This window comes from Astatotilapia calliptera, chromosome 7 (assembly GCF_900246225.1).
Source record: "Astatotilapia calliptera chromosome 7, fAstCal1.2, whole genome shotgun sequence".
Lineage (NCBI taxonomy): Eukaryota > Metazoa > Chordata > Actinopteri > Cichliformes > Cichlidae > Astatotilapia > Astatotilapia calliptera.
Genome location: NC_039308.1, coordinates 16,946,952 through 16,960,534, shown reverse-complemented (window position 1 = coordinate 16,960,534; position 13,583 = coordinate 16,946,952). Strand labels below are relative to the sequence as shown.

Genomic DNA, 13,583 nt, shown 5'->3' with positions numbered 1-13,583 from the left:
AAAATAAACTTGTTAACCATCTCCTTTTCTCTAGCCAACAGTCAGTGTTGGTCGTGTTCAGATGAACTTCCTCCACCTGCTGAGCTCAGAGGCCGTGCAGCACATCATCATCCACTGCCTGGATGTCTCTATTTGGAGGTCAGCTGAGGATCAGCCTGTTGAACAGGGGTCTGTGAAATTCAAGGCCTGGAGTGGGGAGGTGTTTGAGGTGGGAGGAGAGTTGGAGCCAGAAGTCTTGGAGGATTCCTGCTGGGTAAGACTGAGATCCAGTTATCTTGTTTATTACATTTTATATCGTTACTGAATTTAAAGCATTCAAAGCATACCAAAAACTGTGGGTATAAAAAAGTTGCTCTAATTCTGATATTTTCAATATTTCAGATAAAAGATGGGCGCTGGCACCAGACCCATTTTGTGTTCCACTCCCTAGACCCCACACTCCTCCCTGTGGTTGACATTTACAACCTGCCAAAAGCTAGTCCCGGCTCTCATTACCACCTGGAAGTGAGCCCTGTTTGCTTCCTGTGAGACTGTGTCTTCAGAGCAAAGACGGATGGAACAAGATACATTCGCATAGGTGGAGAATGGCGCAATCTCCCAACCAACCAAACCATGTCCAAACCGTGGCCAAACACTGTCCAAGCAAGAAGATGCCACCAACCCCCAAACAGATCCTGCTTCGCTCTGCCAAACTCCCTGGACTGCAAACACAGAGGGAGGAAGCACAGGGACCTCGGGCTGGAGCCGGGGGCAAAGAAGGGCTGAGAAAGAACAGGGCAGTTCTCGCACTACAACCTTCTTCAGGCTCTTCGAAAAGGATCTTCTCATATACGCTTACTTGGAGAAAATAAAGGCGCTATGCCACAAAATCTCTCCAGAACATTTCTAAGTGAAGGGAGACAAAGGCCAAGTTAATCAGTGGACATTATAGTAACTTATTTTTGTATACAGTCTGTATACTGAGCGTACTTTTGGGGGAGAAATACCAGAAATTTATTTCTGCTAGAAGAAAAGAATTAAAGTAATCCGGATTAGTTCAATGTACATATTTATATATATATGCTTATAATTAACTTTTATACCTGTATATCTTATGTAAATTAATAATAATAGTAATAATAATAATAATAATAATATTCTTTAAGTGCAATAGAAAACGAGAAGATAATTTGGTGTTTTAAATCTATATGGAAGGATTTGTCAGGGGTGCCTCTTTTTTTTTTTTTGCCTTTGGTGCTCATCTTCTCGTGATCCGGCATAGGTGAATCAATCCAGAGGGAGAGTTGTTTGCTTAAATTGAGCAGAAGTCACATTTATATTTGTTTTACTCCATTGGGAGATTTCCCTGATGTGGGAAACAGCCAGTGGCACACAGTTAGCCCTCAGTAAATTACATCCAAAGCCACAAGCCAATACCTATCCACAGGGGGTATATTAAATACTTACTAGACCAGATGCCACTGATGATTAGGGAGAATTTAGATGGAGATTAGGGGTCAGGTTTAGGGAGACTATGGAGCTCAGGTTCTCAGTAGTGTTTCTCTAACTGTGGAGTGTCCTTGCTTCTTTATTTATCATTTACAGTAAAAGGTAGGTGTTCTTTTTAAATCAGCATCAGTCATAAACCTCTCCTACCCCACCTATACAGCAATCTTTAGAGGGGAACTGAGCCACATGAGAGAGTAGTGTGAATACAGGAATCCAAATCAACCTCCATTTCTAAGCCTGTCGTCGCTCTACTGCCTGGTGCTAGGTAAACTGTTTAAGGTGCTAGCCATAGTGCTGTATTTACACCACTGTGCAAAAATATCCCAATGTTTATAGTGTTTGCATGCTTAAACAAATCAAAAAATATTGCCATAGCTGTATAATGCACTATAATAGCGATATCCCATCTAGCACTACAGAATTCCCATAAAGTCAGTCATCTGTCATTTATGTAAATGTGTTCAGTGCTGCAATTGTAGGTGTATTAGAGAGCTTATTACTGAAAAAAAAACCCAAAAACATTTCTGCTTTTGCATGCCCGCATAAATCTCAGCATTTGAAGTATTTTTTAAGGCTAAAATTTTTTCTCTGTACAAAGCCCCTTCTCTCCCACAGCTGTATGTATTAAGTGTAGAGACACACTAGTGGAGATAGTTTTTACTAAATGATAATAATATTAATTAAAAAAAACATTTCTTTGATGTAGCTGGACACAAATGTGTATAATTGTGTAAACCTCGCTGTATACAATGGATCCCCTCTTGCTAATTTAATGTTATTTAATGTTGTTAATGTGGTTGCTGACTGAAGCAAGTTTCTGTTGGTTGAAGCAATACTACTCTTTCTGACAACTTTCGAAAAATCAGTTATCCCAACTGGTCTTGGAGTTTATAGATTTGTTTTATGTGTAAATTTGGGACTCCAGAGAACAAATTTATTGCAATGTTAATTCTTTTATTTTTGTAACTTTTTTTTTCCGTTATGTTCCTCTATGATAATCAAACATGTACTGTACCAGGATTGTGCTATTCTATCACTTGTGTTTTTAAAGAAATTATGCAAATATGTGAATTTTATTTTCCTTTTCCTTTTGTAAATCTGTTGTAGACATTTCAAGAAGCTAAGAATACCTCACAATTTTACGCAGGACTTGGACAAACGTTTTTTTCTTGCCTTTATAATTCAAATCTGTTTCGGAAATATCAGCCAAATGCAGCGAGTAAGTCCTCCAACTCTGAACAAGACGGTTTCTGTTGCCTTCATCGTTTCTCTGTCTACTCTTTAGTGATTGTTCGGTGTCCATTTGTTAAATAAATACTTTTAATTTGTGTCTGGATTTTTACTTTAACCATTGGCCATAAGCTGTGATGCAAAACATATTTTACTTATTTACCAACCTAATAAAGTTGCAAAAATGTGTGGCTTTGACATACAGTAAACAATATCGACACTCTATATCATCAATCTATATGTGCTGAACTATAAGGACACAAAGGCTTTTCGGGCCACTGGTTGCACAACTTAGCTATAATTAAACACATAGAGCGTTTCGACATTGCAATATGACTCCAGACGGGTGTAACTTTTTCCACAAGGTGACACCGTGGTGAGTTGATTCATCGCTCACACCTGAGTAGAGGCCTTCAGGATCCTAAGTATTGGAACATGGACACCATTTTTGTCATTTTACCTCTGGACATGGTCTTGTGGCTTCTCTGGACAAATTAAAAAATAACAAACTGATAAATTTTTTTAAAGACTCAAAATTTTCCGAACAGAAAGTAACATAAATCCAAATGTAGGGATTGTTTTTAACCATGATAATCATGGTTTTTTTTAATCATATTTAATACATCATTTTTTAAATACCTCTACATCATCAGTGTGTATGTGTTTTGTTTTTAAGAAACCTAAATGAACTGCACAATTATTGATGGCTCAGGGTTTACAGCTTTAATACTTTGATGCAATTAATTTGTAGTCAGTGACCATTTGAAGTCTGGACCTCACTGAGGGCATCACCTCCGTTCCTTGAGGTTTGAGGGAATTTTTCTCTGCACAGGCCCAACCACAGCATTTCTGCCAGGTTGAGCTCTTTGACTGAAACATTGCACCACCTTGATTCTTTTCTTCTTCAGCCAATCTGTTGTAGATTTGCAGCTGTGGTTTGGACCATTGTCCTTTTACATGACCTAGTTCCAGACAAGCTTTAGCGGTCAGACAGATGGCCTCACATTTGACTCCAGAATACTTTGCTATACAGAGGAGTTTGTGGTGCACTTAGTGACTCCAAGGTGCCCTGGACCCATGGTAGTCCAAATCATCACCCGTCCACCACCATGCTTTACAGTTGATATAAAGTGTTTGTGCTGATATGCTGTGTTTGGTTTTTACCAAACATGGTGTTATGCATTATGGCCAAACATGTCCACTTTGTTGTCATCTTTGAAAAAGACATTGTTCCAGTCATTTTGTGGTTTGCACAGTTCAGATGCAACCATGCAAACCTCAGCAATGCTGCCGTGTTCGTTCAAACAATCACTACAATCTTCTTCTCACTGCACCGCCTGCTAACTAAAACCTCTAGAGTTTGAGATGTAGTTGTTCAGGTTTTTTGCGGTTTCTCTGAAGATTGTATGGTCTAACTTTGGGGTAAATTTGCTGAACTTCCACTCCTGGTAAGACTGACATGTCCTGAATATTTTCCATAATTGTTCTGACTGTAAAATGATTTGGAAATAACCTTATAACCCTTCACAAACTGATGGGCAGCAATAATCGCTTCTCTTGTCATAGATGATATTTTTTCTCCACGGCATTATGTGAACACACACCTGAATGCTCCTCATGAGCAAAATGCTAAAATGTTTGTTTTTATAGAGGTGCTCACGCCTTTGATGATCAGTTAATCAAATGCATTTGATTAGCAGCACCAGGCTGCTACTTACCCTCCTAATTCAATGGAAAAAGTGAAGGTGCATTGAATCTCACACCACTTCTGTATTTTGGCTTAGTTTTTCTTAAATAAATAATTGGCAAATGGACTGGTATCTATATACCAGCCTTTATTCAATTTGAGCATTCACTGTGCTTCCTACTAAAAGTCTCATTCACCCAATAACACACACATTCATACAGTGTTTTTTTTATCTATATCTATTCACTGTTTATCTAACATTCACACACTCACACTTTGATGGATGCAGTACTTTGCCCAAGGATGCTTCAGCATATGGACAGGAGGAGCCAGGGAGAGATCGGTAGATGACACCCTCAATCACCTGAGCCACAGCCGCCCTCATTTTAGATAATGACATGATAATACCCATAAATATGTTCATGTGAGATTGTAATTACTCAATTTTAAGACCGGCTGATGATCAGATGATTTTTCTATGTCCACATATTTGAAACCTTAGAAGTTAAAGGGATTAGTTTATTTTGGCCTCCAAATCTAGAGCAAGTAGTTCTCTGATGGTGGAAAAACGTTCTTCACTAATGCGCTTTGATAGAAAAAGAAAATAATCTAGTGATTTCTAGTCCATTTTGTGTTTGTATGAATTCACCTCAAAATGTGAATGAATAACATAATCCAAAACAAATGACACGCAAAGAACTGAAAGCCTTTAGAGACTGAGCTATAATGATAATAATAATAATAATAATAATACTAATACTACTACTACTAATAATAATAATAATAATGAATACAGCCTGAAGTTTTGAATTACACCACATGCTGTCGCTATTGTTCTCTGATTTATTTCATGTGCAGCAGATGCTTACACAAGGGAGGGCATAGATGTTTTTCAGAACTTGCATGGACGATAAAATACAGAGACTGAAGCCATTACTGTAAGGTCGTTTAACTAAATGTTGTAATTAGCCCACTTAGTGGAGCAAATGTTAATTATGCTGCGGCATCAAGCAACACACCCGGCGTCCCACTCACCACACACACATATAAATCATCCTAAAGGATGTTTTTACCATCCTAGTAAATATGCGGAAAAACACACAAATCTGTCATCTGGTTCATTTCCTTTTGGAGTTTAGTAAAATTAGTTTAGTCTTAATGCGCTCTCGGGAAGAGAAAGCGCCAACATTGATCCAAACTTACAGTTTTAGATCAATGCTGGCGCTTTCTCTTTTGGATCAATCTTGGTAATGATCCAAAAGTGGAAGTTTTGGATCAATACTAAGTCAACAGGATACGGATTATTGGGTAATATAATTAAAAAGTCGTCTTTTCCAATAATGGAGTTGTCGAGCACAGAAATATACCTTTGGCTGAATGACAGTTGGAAAAAAAAAACATCCAAGCTGACAGCGTGTGTATTTTTGAGCCTTTATGAACCTTCCCACGGTGTTTGCTTTGGCCAATCGCTTTGTCTCTATATCCACCCAGCTCCGTGCTGCCTTTCGACCTGCTCGAAAAAATATCCCCACTTTGAGGTCATTAGCAATAATTATCTTGAACCTAACTGTATTTTGAACTAATGTTAACATGAAGCTTAAAATAAGAAGAAAACACAGTCTGGCTTGTTGTAACTTTACATCATAATACTAATCATTTCGGTGTATCACAGGCTAGGTTTCGTTACAAATATTTCCTGCAGCGCCTAAAGGCAGCACCAGTTTCCAACGTGCACAATGGTGACGTTTACCATATCATGATGGCGGTAGCCTGGACTATTTTGAATTCCGTCCCGCTTTTTGAACTTTACACTGCGTCCAGTCGGTAAAATGATATATTGCTTTGGCGAGAACAAACAATAAGTGAACCACAATTATGGATTCCGTCGTGGGGGACGATGTGACGCTCCCCGTTGACATCAACGGAAGGTAAAACAGTCAACAAAAGCTAGCGGGCTAACGCTAGCGTGTATGAGCGTTACTGTATGTTTTAGCTCTTCTGAAAACAATTATTTTACATAGTTACCGCTGCTTGGGCCTGCCTATGAGACCAAAGCTCTCGAGTTGTATTGTTTTAGACACACAACGATACTAAATGAAGTTCTTTAACAGTCGTCTGCGAAAATGTCTTTGCTTAGCTTTTATTACTGTAGGTTTAACAAGAAACGTCTGTTTTATAATTTGGGTGTAGCAATATTAGGTCATCTTCTATTTAGGGGATCATACGTACATGTAAAATTATGCTTCCATGTTGTAGTAGCCATCTGTAATATAGATTTGATTATGAAAATGTGCTGGGGAAATAACGGAAACAAAACAAAAGCTACTAAATATATAATTGCCATAGATAATTGCTATATACACAGTTTTTCCCACTTTAAGTTGCTTGTCTGTCTGCAGCAGGTCATATTGACATACACACTATTTGGAAAAATATTACTCATATAAACAGTTAACATCGAAGTCCAGTAAATGCGTACCTAACGGTAGTAACGTTTCGTTTAGCTGGGAAGAAAATGCCAATGAAGGAAGGGGGAGGGGGGGGGGGTGAATTGATAGGCTGTGAACACTGGTCCAGAAAGGATGCTCTGTACTGACCACTGCTTGTGGCACGGTTACGAATCATACTCAGCTCTGTCGATGTTGCTGTGATGTTGCCGCGAGTGGCAGCACGACGTGTTGAGCTGTCATGCAGAGAGTGAAAGAAAGCGGAAATTATGAGAAGCACTGTCAGACCGCATCAGCGGCGTCTCTGCCACTATTGTCACAAAATGAGGAGTTAACATTTTTATATTTATTTCCTTTCCTTTTTTCCCGCGTGCTCTCCATTACGTGGAGAAAGAGCGTGATTGTGGTAGGTGAAGCGTTCATCATTAGCTTTGCTGCACTGTGCTCTTCCTGGGTAGTGCTGAACAATGTAGCTAGTTTACAGCTTCTTTTTCATTCTTACAGATAAGCTAGTTTTCGCATCTCTGCCTTAATGCGTTTAGTGTCCCCTTGTTAGTTTCCCTTTTAAGGACCAGGCACAGCTTGTGTTTGGTGGAAAAGCTTTCATCCAGGTGGTAAGCATACCTCAGTAATTCAAGATGTCAGCTGATATGTGTGGTGTGCATTGTTGGGTAATTCTGAAACCCGACTCACTTTAGTCTTTTAGTTTCGAAATTGTGACCTTGCTCGACTTAATGTTGTGGGGTTTTTTTTATAATTACTGTGCGTGAGCTTAGCCGCGTTCATGATTTCCAGTAGCAGCTGAACAAAGTGAGAAAAAGAGGAAGTCACTGTTTACATGCTGTTACATTGTTTCCACTGGGTGCTGGAGGGGTTACTACAACTGAACCGTTGTCAAAACTCTGTCAAAAACACTCAAAGGGGTCAGTGTTAATGTCTTGGCTTCTTTATGGGAAGGTTTAATGTGAGATGCTGTTTTTGGAAGTTGTTTTACGTGTTTATGGCTCTTGCTTTACGCTGTTGCTGTAGAGTGCTTCCTCTGCATTTACACAGGAAGGGGTTTTTCTTGGCATGTGAAACCTCAGTGATGCAATACTTGTCAGCAGAGTTTTACCGACCTTCAGTGTGTTTGTGGAGGGATACTGTGTTCCTTTTATCCATGCACATGCACATGAACAAGCAGTATTTGACCGATTTGTTTTCTGGTTGCTGAATTGCATCAGCTGTGATTTGCTATTCTAAATTATAATAATAATAACTATTTTCAGTTGACGTCGGATCTTCGTTAAATCACTGTAATGTACCCGTTCCTCAAAACAAAGATGGGAAAGAGCAGTGTCATTGTGTTTGAGTCTGAAACTTTAGAAGCAATAAACAGCCTATTTATAGCAGGGACATTCAGTCTCCACAGAGTCGCAGAAAGCCTGGAAAAGGACTGAATCTGGACAAAATATTTTAATATATTTGTCTGATTAGAATTGTAAATCGACTCAGGGGAATTCAACGAAGAAGCAGTAGCACTGTGGTTTTTCTAATGCAGAGAGGTTTTGGAGGAAGTTATTCACTGCTGAACTTCATGCTATTCCATGCAACGGTCAGGGTGGAGGAACATGAACCTGGGCCCAGATAGTTCATGTTCCTGTTTATGCACATGATAGTTATTGGTATGCCCGGTTGTGGTGTAGCGGTGCATTCCTGGTTCCAGATGTGTGTGTTGCTGGTGTTTGGTGTATTATACTGTGTCAGTGAGTGACGCCACCGTCCCATCACTGTCTGACGCTTAGCTGATCAGAGCCACAGTGCTCTGCTTGTGCACAAATGAAAGCCATCTCCATCCATTGGTTTCTCTGTCTTCCAGGCTGCCACTGGCACATGGTCTCTCTCTCTCTCTCTCTCTCTCTCTCTCTCTCACACACACACACACACACACACACACACACACACACACACACACACACACACACACACACACACACACACACACAGAAAGGCAGCTCTACCATAGTGGATGTAAATAAGGCAGAGAGTCATTCTTAAGCTATTTATGGAGCATCCTTGGGGCTCAGTGGAACTGGCCAGCGTGAGTAATGTGTGAACATCATGAATTTGTGTTTTTCTGAAACACATGAATCGGTGTCTGCTGTGTTTGAGAGCTTTAGTTCTTTTTATTTTTTTTAAATTTGCGTTTTTTTTTGTTAAATATGTTGGGAGTGTGACAGTGATATTTAGTCAGATATTCATAGTGACTCGGCTGCATGAATAACAAATGATTGTGTCCCCAGCTGCCGGCTGCCTGATTCCATAGGTGCTGAAGAATTTTCTGCAGACAGCATGTCAGGTACAGTAAGATTCTCTTTTGTTCTCCTCCCTGTTCATTTTTCATGCTCAGGTGTGTTCGTCTCATGTGTATTAATTAATGCCATTGCTGAATCATTGCTGTCACCCACCCCATGGCTTTTGTTTTCAGAGCTGCGATGAGGGAATAGCTGGATGATGATAATAAGCTAATCCCATTTATACTTTCTTCTTGATGTATGCCAAAAATATACACAGAGTTAGATTTATACACACAAGCCAATAAATGGTTAATTTATAGATATAGGTCATAGGGCTGCTCGATTATGGCAAAAATGATAATCACGATTATTTTCACTGAAATTGAGATCACGATTATTTGACGATATTTATTTAACCCTTTAAGACCTACTATAGAACCAAGTCCACCAGAGCTTATATTATTTTTTTACATGCTGTAGTGCCATTTGTGGGAGCATTTCAAGTTGCTATACATCAATACAACTGTTATAGCCCATATTTTAATAATATGTATGCATTAAGTCCATAGTAATTACATAAATTGCAAAAAAGTGCAATAAACTACAAAAAAAATTGAAAATCGCTTTTGTTTTGTTTACATATATTTCTACTTGGAGAAATTTAAGAGGCTTATCCCTCAAAACTTTAAATACAATAAAGTTGCAAAAAATAGTTTCCCACCACAGGAAATTTATTTTGAGTGTCTTCATAGTTTTATTTTGGAGATACAGCAATTTTTATATACTGCAGGAAAAACGAAAAACAATCCTATGATGCAGATTTGCAAAGAAAACAGCATGTGCATCATTTCACTGTGGGAAGTGTTACGAACAGCTGATAGGAACGGCAAAGCGTGTTTCTGGAATATTATGTTTTTGTTCCTGCAAGCGCTTTTTATGCAATTTTTGCAAAGCTATATGTGGAACGAAACCGTGACCGAGGACAAGCTGATGGCATCAGATGTAAGTACAACTCCTCCGGTTTCATATGCAAAACAAATTATTGCGCTAGCTTACACGGTTCAGGTTCTACAGGGATTTAAAAATAGTTACGCAAAACGGAGCGTGCTGCTCTGACCGGCTTTAAAGGGTTAACAATGACTTTAAAAAAATAATATAAAATAGTGTGCAACACCACTGAAGTTTTTTTTTTTTTTTAAACTCTCTTTTCAACCAACGGCAGTCACTCTCCAAATAACTTCTGCTTAGCTTTCCGAGCTTCCCTCGGGTCCTCTTAATCAGCGGTCTCCAACCTTTTTTGCGCCACGGACCGGTTTATGCCCGACAATATTTTCACGGACCGGCCTTTAAGGTGTCGCGGATAAATTAGGGAGGGGCTAATAATCGGCTCAGTCATTTTTAATGATCGTTGAAAGCCCAGATCGTAATCGTGATTAAAATTCGATTAATTGAGCAGCCCTAATAGGTCAGCATCTGACCTATATTCCGACTGTTTTGCAGTGCTCAGACAGACACAAACAATAACACTGTTTTGACGACTGGATAAAACGACTGTTCTTGTTAGCAAATGTTTTAATATCTGAAATAAAGTGAAATACATTTTTTCAGCAGCACCTGCAGATATTTAAACATCACAACAGTTTTATAGATGAATCCATAGGTTTGGATAGGCTTCCATATTCAAAACAAACCGCATTCCTAAAATGATAAGGCGCCGTTACCTTTTATTCACTTAAATACTTGAAAACAAATAACAGAAATAACTCTGGCATGCACGATATGTAAATAGCAGATATTGCAAATGTTTTTTGCAGCTAGTAAATGATTTTTTTTCCCCAGACTTTTTGTGCACATAACTTCATGGAGTGATGTATTCATGTTCAGGTTAGGTGATTGTGCAGTCAAACAAATAAGCTTAAGCTTGTGCTATATTTATGGCAAACTTTCAGTTATATAATGGCTTCTGTGATGTTTTTTTTAGTTTGAATTGACTGATTGGATGATGTTTGCGTCCAGATTTTGCTAATACTTAGTGCACAGGACAGGTGTTGAACTCCAGGCCTTGAGGGCCGGTGTCCTACAGGTTTTAGATGTGTCCTTGATCCAACATAGCTGATTCAAATGGCTGAATTACCTCCTCAACATGTCTTGAAGTTCTCTAGAAGCCTGGTAGTGAGCTAATCATTTCATTCAGGTGTGTTGACCCAGGGTGTTATCTAAAACCTGCAGGACTCCGGCCCTCGAGGCTTGGAGTTTGACACTACTGACTTAGTGGATTCCTTTCTTCTCTCTGTCTGTGCAATCTTTCTGGTATCACAAGTGCTCTTTTTATGTAACTATACTTTTAGTCATTATGCAGTCTTGGAACTCAACTGTTTCCTAACTTGGCCTTTGGGGACCGTGGCCAGTGTTTTGGGGCTTCCGCTGTAGCCAAATATTTGCATAACAGATATCGAGTTGAAGCCTTCCTGTTCCTTGTCCCGATCATTGTTTACCAATGTAGAGAAACTGTAAATAATCTAATCAGAAAGCTAAATGACTGTGAGACAGTAGCTGATAGTTTAGAGATAGCATTACATCCAGAATCGTACAGATTCGTCTGTTTTCTTTTTTTCCTAAGCTTTAATAATTCTTTCTTGTTTGCTGTTGGTGCATCAACACCAGTAAAGTGTGAACAGGTCAACTAAAGCTAAACCACTGCACATTAAATATGCACTAATATAGGCTGAGCATTAATATCAGCCTTGTTGACTATACGAATGAAATGACTTTTGCCTTTGGCAGCAGCCAGTGTTTATCTGAAGGTCACATCAATTTTGTGCTGGCTCTGTGTTCAGAAATAGTCTACAAAAGAGCTGAAAGGCACAAAAGAATTTACCACTGAGTATATCCCTGTTACATGCATTTTGCAGCGAAACTGAAGGTTTCCTTGTCCTTTCTGCCCAGAATTTTTTATCCTGTCAGAAAGCTTTTCTCCTCCTGAGCTTTTATTGACTCCCACAGTTTCCCTTAACTGCCATTTCTTAATGACAATTCAGACAGACGAAATTGCATGTTGAACGCACTTTGATATCTTTTTTTAGCCTTCCGCTGCTCTGCAGACATCAATTAACTTCGTTTCACATCTCCATTCAATTTTAGAGGAGTCCATAGTTATTGAGTGTTTATCAAGTCTTGGAGCTGTCCACAGCTTTCCTAATAACAAATCTTTATTAGGAAATGAATGGACGCTCTTATGAGTGGATGGACACCCACAATGTCATAAGTAGTATTTTATTTGGAGAAAAAAAACCCTAATGAAGTAAACGGTGCATTAATGTTTTAAGAAAGCTAATTTAGTGTTTGTTTGCTGCAGTAGTTTGAAGTAATTAAGCAGTAATTATATCTTAGTGAAAAATCCAGTAAAATAAAGCTCGTCCTGAAGTATATTTTTGAATGAACTCCTGAAAATGTCAGAAGAATCAGGTTGGAACTAAACCAGACTGTGCATGTGTGAAAACAGCTAATGGTTTTACCATAATAATAAACCCCACTATAGAGCTTCAGAGCTATGTTTTCATTGAATACACTAGGCAACAAAAATCAACATAATTTCTCTAAACTTTTGAAATAATGTGAACATAAACAAGTAAGTAGTACTTTAAGAGTGATGTGTGACGGAGGCTGTCTTGTGAAGCAGCAGCAAATGATGAATCAGGAGTTTGTGTTGTGAAATTTGTTGTTGACTTGTGTTACATGATCAGCTGTAAGCTGTTTCAACTGGTCTAAACAGGGCAACTCTCAGGGAGCTCGTCCATCTCTGATGCCTGTGCAGTGAAAACTCCTTTCTGTGTCTCTTATCTCTCCAACATAAACAGAGTGAGGATATATGTGAAAGCAGCAAGTATGACTTATTCTTGAAAGCAGGAGAGATTCTTTGAGCTATGCAGCCTATACTTGCAGTTGTGACTCGTTTTAGTAAAACTGCTTTCTTGATGTTTTTACAGCTCCATCCTTCCCTGAAAAAATGTCCCCTGTTAAAGCTCTCACCATGAAGGACTATGAGAATGTAAGTGATTTCTGTCAACTTTCTGTTCTGTATGTTGCATATAGGTGGTGATACTGTCTTCTTGCAGTAAGTTGTATATTTACAGCTTTTTAACGAGTAGCTTCAGAGAATAAGCTGTCTGGATGAGGCAGTCAACTCTCCCTCCTGTACAACAAACAGGATAAAAACCTGATTCTCCATTCAGCCGAAAACCAAACCACATTGACCATTTAAGGAAATTTAGTGATGCAGTTTTTGTGCAAGAGGAGGAGAAGGAGGATTGAGGTGGGCTGAAGTCAATATTTCAGCATTTGATTGGAATGCTTGCTTGAAAATTTCGGGCCCGTGCTGTCTGGCCTGCATGATTAGAGGTTTTTACAAAGGGGTTCAGAGTTCTGACTCCTCCCTTTGACTGTCCACCCAACCCC

At 39.0% G+C, this 13,583-nt stretch overlaps 2 protein-coding genes across 6 annotated transcripts in view; both read left to right on the top strand.

Moving 5' to 3' along the window:
- The window catches only part of col27a1a (collagen, type XXVII, alpha 1a), a 65,868-nt gene extending 63,327 nt beyond the window's left edge, over positions 1–2,541 (top strand). Inside the window, exons 60-61 of the mRNA XM_026173433.1 lie at positions 35–253; positions 382–2,541. Coding sequence (XP_026029218.1) covers positions 35–253; positions 382–528 — 366 coding nt within the window. The 3' untranslated portion in view covers positions 529–2,541. The remainder of the gene's footprint in view (positions 1–34; positions 254–381) is intronic.
- A 3,561-nt stretch (positions 2,542–6,102) lies between these two features.
- The window catches only part of cdk5rap2 (CDK5 regulatory subunit associated protein 2), a 39,835-nt gene continuing 32,354 nt past the window's right edge, over positions 6,103–13,583 (top strand). For 2 of the 5 annotated variants that reach the window (XM_026173427.1, XM_026173426.1), the window contains exons 1-3: positions 6,103–6,333; positions 9,135–9,190; positions 13,115–13,176. In XM_026173427.1, the coding sequence (XP_026029212.1) occupies positions 6,281–6,333; positions 9,135–9,190; positions 13,115–13,176 (171 nt within the window). In that variant the 5' untranslated portion in view covers positions 6,103–6,280. Of the gene's footprint in view, positions 6,334–7,246; positions 7,259–8,829; positions 8,933–9,134; positions 9,191–11,273; positions 13,012–13,114; positions 13,177–13,583 lie in introns of those variants that run through there. The other 3 variants (XM_026173429.1, XM_026173430.1, XM_026173431.1) reach the window with 3 other exon arrangements.